Source organism: Nesoenas mayeri (assembly GCF_963082525.1).
Source record: "Nesoenas mayeri genome assembly, chromosome: Z".
In the NCBI taxonomy this organism is placed as follows: Eukaryota; Metazoa; Chordata; class Aves; order Columbiformes; family Columbidae; genus Nesoenas; species Nesoenas mayeri.
Genome location: NC_137542.1, coordinates 32,646,380 through 32,654,057, shown reverse-complemented (window position 1 = coordinate 32,654,057; position 7,678 = coordinate 32,646,380). Strand labels below are relative to the sequence as shown.

The 7,678-nt window shown below is 39.5% G+C and overlaps 1 protein-coding gene across 1 annotated transcript; it reads left to right on the top strand.

The window, feature by feature from the left end:
* Positions 1-4,221: 4,221 nt before the first annotated feature.
* CTXN3 (cortexin 3) lies at positions 4,222-4,413 on the top strand (the record flags this gene model as incomplete). Its single annotated transcript, XM_080362588.1, has 1 exon — positions 4,222-4,413. One exon carries the CDS (start codon positions 4,222-4,224, stop codon positions 4,411-4,413), a length of 192 nt encoding a protein of 63 aa, XP_080218714.1.
* Between the last annotated feature and the right edge of the window lie 3,265 nt (positions 4,414-7,678).

Sequence of the window (7,678 nt, the reverse complement as noted above, 5' to 3'; positions counted from 1 at the left end):
CTTGTTTCAGAGGATTTTCTCTCTCTTTTATGTGGTTTACGCAGAACATTGTGCAGTGAATGATTGTCAAGGAACAGCAATAGACAATGACACTCTATATGGTGTTTCATTGTTAATATTTTTAGTTAAAATATTTTCTTTAAATCCATGCACACATAGAGTGCGTATGTCACAGTTCAGTATGGATGTCTTCAGTAGTTTCTTGAGTTACAAGGTCCTCAGTATTTTGAAAGACAGAGGGCCAGCAATGCTAATCTGTGTGTACCTCTGACTATATTGGAACAATTTATGGCAAATGAATGTCAGTTCCAGAGCTTTCATGTGTCTCAGAGTATGTGTGCCATATTGCAGCTACATGGATGGGGTGATATGCAAGTTTATGAACAGGTAGGCTACAGAAACTGGCAAAACAGGTAGAAGTAATATTCTACTCAGCAAACTGGGATGTGATTCCCTATAGTCTCTTTGACTGTGACTGCTAGCCAACGTACAAGCCTTTCATGGTAAGAACATAAAAATATGGTTGGTGATATAAAATACAATTTATGTTGTTCATGGTAATAACAAAGAAACAGTTTAAACAACAGAACAAAGCAAAATTCAGTTGTAAATATGCTATTCCTAGAGGTACAGATTTTAAAGCCATTCTTTCCATTAGTCCTATTATTCTCAAAGTAAGAAGCTTTAAACTGTGAGCCCTAAGAAAATGCTTTGACCATACAGCAATTTTCAATTAAATTCAACTTTCAAACAAATGAAGTGCTCGAAACACAGAAAGACCAATCAAAAGTACTTTGAACATGTTTAACTCTTTGGAGTCCTGAGAATTTGTATCTTTCATACAAATGTGTCAATAGTTCTATCAAATAATTCATCCAACAACATTTTAACTTCAAAAATCTTAGTGGCTTGACAGAAAAGTTACCTTTTACTGACATTTGACCAGCTCCTATGCTCATAGTTCAGTTTTTGGGCTGCAGGTGGCATCTGAAACTATGTGAAGGCTGTTAAGTCTTAGGATGTGCCAAGGACTAACCTGTCAATTTAATGCCACTAATGACATGCAAGTTTTACTCCTTTTTGATTGTTTGTTTGTTTATTTCTTTATAAATTTAGTGCCTTAAACTGTAAGTAGCACCTCAGATTTAGCTATAATTGAACTACATAATAGAGGTGTGCACACTGGCAAGGAGAAATTATAATAACAACCTGATGTGGATAGAGTGATGTGCAACTGTGTACTCATTAAACGAAGGGTTAGAAACATCTACAAGGAACCCATTACAGAAAGGGGCACCTCTTAATGCAGGGCACCTCTGCATTAAAAAATATAAATCAGGGCTAGTCATTTAAGTGAAGGATAGTCTGTTCTATCAGTTAAGATTTTATCTGAGATGTGGGGGGAAAAAAAATAAAAAAAGAAGCAGGTCTGCACCTAGAGAAATCTTGGTTACATCAACAAATTTTTAAAAAACCTTCAGGCTTTCCACCCATGCTATAACCTGGCTCAGCTCTTAGTGACTGCAACAAGCCAAAAAGAAATACATTCATGTTGTGTTATTACTATTACCTGGTTTCTACCACTTCCCTTGTTATGATCTGTATCTTTTTATTTATTTGTTTTGGCTGCATGGAAACATTTGTGTTGAAATGGAGATACCTTTAGTGTGCATCACACTTGTGCTTTTGGCTCTTGCCTCTTGGAATCTGCATTAGAAGTGGATCCTCAGGCAGAAATCTCCCTCATGGTACGGGAAGGGGCCTTTTTATGCCTCTCTTTGCAGCTCCTCACCACCCTCTTCCAGGCTCGTATCCTCACTGTCAGCCTTTGATTAGTACCACCAAGGTGGGATGGAGTTCAGGCAGGCTGGAGGAATTCTTGCAAGGAGTGCAGAGGTTCTCACGCAAGAAAATACAGTTTGAGGGTATGCTGCCATGCACAGTCTGTATAGTCTCCTAGACAGGGAGCATTTCTTTGGTACCCAGCAACAGAAGAGCTCTGGTGACACAACAGAAAGTGACCAGCAGGGAGCAAGATGTGTGCTCTGAGGCTACTTATGCCACTTGCTTCAGGGAAATGACCAGAGACCAGGAGTGTGGGAGCCCACATTGCTGTGGCCAAAGTGCCTTCACACCTAATTGCTTATGTCTGTAGATATACTCAATTAATTTCTTTAGCTAGTTACCTTCTCCTTTCAAGTACCCATGTGCTTGTATCAGTAGGGATAGTTAAATATTGTTTTGTCACGAATGAAATGGTTAATTTTCCATCTTCTGCATTTTCTCCCACAGTTACTAACTGTATTCATATAGTGCTTAGAAAAATGTCAGCAAAACCTTTCCTAAAATACATTTTTGACCTGTGAGACAAAGCCTATTTACTGTATAGTGTGATTGCAGTTTTAGGAAACTGTTAAGTGTCTGTAATATGTGTATGGCTGAGGGCATATGCTTAAACAACATTAAAAAACATGACAATGCGAGTACTGAAGAACTTTCTGAAGTCAGAATACCAGAGGTCTTTTAAAAGTGGGCACCACTACCTTTGGTCTTCACTGTAGCATGACTGCCACCGTGATACACTCTGTCTCAGTTTATATGTTTCTTCCTTTTTTTTTATAATGAGATTATTTATCACCGGGATTCATTATTGCCTTCACCAGGTATCACCCCCTCAAATAAGTCTGTTAGTTTTATTAAACTGGTTGTTCCTGAAGTTTTAGCTCTCACTATTAGGCAGTCCTCTGAGATTTTTTATCAGCTGGTAGCTGAGACATTCTTTTGAAAGACTGCAAGTAAACATTTTTGTTCTTTCTATTCATTCCATCAGAAATTAAATCAGGCAATAAGAGCCATGCAATTCTAATGTTTTTATTGCTTTACCATTTTCTCTGTTTTCCTTAAGGTACAGTTTTTAGAATAATCCTGTTAATATTCCAGTATGACTATGCTTTCTTAATCTAATTATACCTATTAACTGGTGTTACTGAGACATGCTTACAAATTGTTACTGACCCCATTCCAATGACGGAGCGGTTATGATTGTATGAAATTTTCACCACCTGCCTGCTATATTCTGCATTGTGTTCTCCTATTTCTTTTCCTTCCTCTTACCATTAACATAACGTGTTCAGCTGAGACAGCATTATCTTCCAACCAACTTTAAGCCTTTCTTTTCCTGAGGACACTTTATAGGTAATTTCAGGGGTGCTGATGATCAGGCTTAAGCTGTGACATCCAGTGATGCTTCCCTGCTGCTGGAAGGAAAATCCATTGGATGAAGTAATGGCAGATGGACACCCAGACAGACAGTCAAGGGAGCAGAAGTGCCAGACAGGTGGTAGCAGAGTATATCCACAGCCAAGTACAGTCCCAAATCCTGGTGATCGTCTTCATGTGGCAGAGCTGGTGACATAAAAAACATTTTCTTGCTAACTGTGTTTTTAAGCCCAATTCTGATTTGATGTAATGTTTGCCTTTGAGCTAAATTACTACTTGGCTTACTTCAGGCTCCCTTCCTAAATCTTCTCTTATTTCCAGCGAAAGTTATTTATGTTTTTCCTTCATAAATGCTGCAATATTACTGGCACTGAATGGTTGCTGCCTTCCACTGCGGGGACACGTGCATTTTATTGGCCTGCAGTGGATTCTGGTCCATCCCACCTCAAAACATTTTTAATCATTGTGTATAAAACCATAGCTACATTTGTTTTTCAAACCCTTCTCCCCAGCCTAGAGTGACATCCACTGCAGTTCATCTGTCCTGCTGGAAGGCATGCAGTTTGTGATTTCTGTGGCCTTCCCACTGGATCAGTGTGATTAAACTCCTTGTTTTCCCCCCTTGCAGAAAAGAAATGTTCTACCCCAGTCCAAGTGATATGGTAGGTAGAGAGAAGTTACTGCCAGCTCAGAGTCTAGTGACATTTAATATCACTGGCTGGATTCTGCACTACCAACAGAATGGTACAGGATCTCTGACAACTCTCATATAAGACACAGAGGCAAGCAGACCTGCTGTCAAGTTCTTTTCCAAGTCATTTTTCTCCATTAGGAGAAAATTGTATTGAAGTAAACAACCAAAAGGACTATTCACAGATAACATTGCTTCCCCCTTGCCCTACAGATAGCAGAGTGCATCTAAATGGCTTCTACTCTCACCTCAGCAAACTGATGACGAGAAGAAGGCGACTGTGGGACCATTCCTTTCAGCTTCCCTGAACGATGGAGGGAGAGATATTCACTGCCACTTTGGTGCCACCTGGGAACATGACACCAAATTCTAGCATGACCCTGGAACAGAAAACAACGTTTGCCTTTGTGATTTTATTATTAGTTTTCTTGGGAATACTCATTATTCGTTGCTTTCGAATTCTCCTCGACCCCTACCAGAGTATGCCCACCTCGATGGGTTGATGGGCTGGAAAAAGGCCAGTTTGACTATGCTCTTGCATAGAGACTGAAAATAATAGAGTCTTATTTAGTGCTCTGATAAGGAAAGAAAAATCCTGGAATGTCTGTTTATTTTGGTTCTAGTTTATATTTTTTTAAAATATTGTAGGAGTTGCAACATACAAATATGCACACAACTAATTTGATTTTAATTAAATACTAAAGCAAGTTACATTTTTCAAAGTACATTAGTGAATCTCTTTATTGGGAAAAAGATAAAGGTTGCATTAGCAGAACAGTATGTAGCGTATGTGATCTGTTATAATCAGCTAGGAGACACTAAAGCATGTCTTCTCTTGTGTAGTCTTTTTATCATTAGAGTCTGTGGAGGAAAATGTATTACAAATGAAGTAAGAATGAGTTTTTATTATTTGTATGCAGTAAATTAGCTTTTCAGGCTCCACAGGACTCTTCTTATTCTATCTCCTATGCTCTGAAGACAAGTGATGGAATTTCCTAGACTGTAAGATGAGATCGAAAGAGCTAAAAAACTTCAGGAGAAAAAAAAAATCTTCCATGTTTTCCCAGGTATTTAATAAAATGCTTTCTTAGTGTTAAACAGTTATTGAGCTACTTAATACTAACAAGTCACTGACTGGAATCTTTGTTGTAAATAAGACATGTAACAATTTTGGCTTATATTTCTGGTTTTGTGCCAAAATCAATTTCTATTAAGACAAGTTTTTGCACTGTTCTTTCAACAGCTTGTGCAAAAAAATTTCAGTCTTGCATGTATTTCAACCCCCACATTTCCAGAATTCACTCAGTCTGTTTATTTGGTGTGTAGGCCACAGTGCATTGGTTTTGTTTTCTAATTGGATGACCAAAACATTGGTGCTAAGAATCAATAAATAACCGCCACTGTTTTTACCTATAAATGTCTTTGAATGTATTTATACAATGAAAACTCATTCCTGGAAGTCAATGTAAACAAAAATCTATCTGCATGATTCATCAGGGAAAGAAAGATTTAAAAGATTGCATAAAATTTAGTAGAACTACCTACAGTCCAAGTGGATGTTTGCAAGCATTGTTTAGCAGCATTGAAATACCATAGTGGTAACAACATTTGATGTACTGCCAGCAGGGAAAAGGCCATGCTCCTGAACATAGAAGCATCTTGAAAATTGTTCTCGTGCTGCTGGGCTTCAGAAACATTTCAGGGAGTGGGGAAGGGAAGGAGCATGCTGCCTGTTTCCAGGCAAAGCTTTAGATTTAGCCATTTTACTTGTACTATAGTAATGACAAGCACTTGGGAAGTTTTCCTTTGTGCTTTGGCTTGCAGCCTGTAAATGGAGAAACAAAGCCTGCCCCGTAGCTGGTACAGCCAGGGCTGTGCTGACTCATCCAAGCTAAAGCTCTGACTCTCGCTGTGGCACTTAGAGCTATTTATTTCCCTTTGCTTCCTTGTCCTGTTCACCAGTTAAAGGTTGAGGCTATTTGCAGCAGGGGCAGCGGAAGGAGGGGTGGCTCTGCACACTGGCTATCACAGTTCACAGGAGGACAACAAGAGCCCCAAATGCTGCTCCATGACAAGTTCACAGAAAGAACCTGGGCTGTGATCTGTCACTGCAGAGGTAGCGGCAAAGCTTATTGCAGTGGTGGTAACCTTCGAGATGGAGTAGGCAGAAGTGGATGAGAACACAACTATGTTCTCTAGAAATCATGAGGTGCTGGCTTTAGCTATGTATCTGTTAGTGCCAGGGTACCTGGGTCAAAGCAAACTCAAATTTTCAGGTCATTTGTCAAAGGTAATGACAATGTGATGTACAAGAGATGTTCCCGCTGTTGCACCAGTGCTGCCTAAAACAATATGTTGTCAGTATTTACGGAGCAGTACTAACAGCATTTTTACCTCTGGGCTGGCATCTGTCTCCTGTGTCAGGGTCTGTTTGAAGACTCTACACATTTTATTTTCTTTTAAAAGAATAGGATTTTTCCTCATAATCGCACCTAAAGGGGGAGGTGGTGACTCTGGTCAAGGGAATGTAGCACAGTGTTAGAGAGAGATAATTTGATTCCTGTGTGGAGTTTGGAAGTTGCTAACTGAGGACTATTTTGGAGACTTAGCCAGCCAGCATCTCTGGTATGTTTGGAACTATTCCAAGGAGATATTTTTGTAAACCACTGGGATAAATCGGTCTGTTAAGGGGAATGTAATACTGCTGGGCAGTCTGTTTAAGTCAGCCTGTGGACATTGACTATAGCAAAGACAGGAAATTCATACCAGCTCCCCCACTGCAGCAGAGACTTCTTCCTTCACACTCTCAAAGTCTGACAGAAGTTTTCTAATGACATGTTGGTGATTCAGTTTCGTGATAGCTCACTTTTCCTTGTCTGGAGAAATCAGATCAGATTTTGAATGGAAATAGTACAGTTCCAGCCCACAAATTAGCCTCTGGCACATCACTGTGCCTCACAAGAATGTGTATTGACTGTGGAATGACTTGAAATATTAATGAGACTGGAAAGGGAGGGCCTGTGTGCTAACACAGCTGTGCTTAGGGAGCTCTGCATCACTCTGATATGGGCTTTTGTTTATTATCTCAGTTTCTGTAGAAAATTCTGTGCAATCTTTAAAATTTAATTCAAGCAAATTTTGGTATAATTTAAACAAATACACCTTTACATGCTGTGGAGGAAGAAGGAATATTTGTAATTTTTGAATAAATAGCACATTCATGTTAGTTTTTTTGGTCTAACTAGAAAGAGTTTAAGTCAAAGAGACAGTGCGAAGAGATAAAGCCAAATAAGGACAGATAGAAAACTCTCAAATTCCCACTCAATCTGGAATTCTATGGGATTTGCTACTCCAGCTATATCCCTACAAGTCAATCGGACCTGATGGGATTCATCCAAGTGTGCTTATAGGTCTGGCTGATGTCATAGTGAGACCTTTCTCTGTGATTTTTCAATGCTTTTGGGAATCTGGAGAGATCTCTGATGACTGGAAGCTGGCAAACGTCATCCCAATCTACACAAAAGGCAACAGGGATGACCCTGGCAACTACAGGCCTGTCAGCCTCACTTCTGTGCCTGGCAAAATCATGGAGGAGATTGTTCTGGAAGTTATTGATAAACATTAGAATGACAACACAGTCACTGGTCCCAGCCAGCATGGGCTCATCAGGGGAAAGTGTTGCCTGATCAACTTAATTTAATTTTATGACAATGTTACCCACCTAGGTGACCCAGGGAAGCCTGCTGATGTGATCTTTTTGGATTTAAG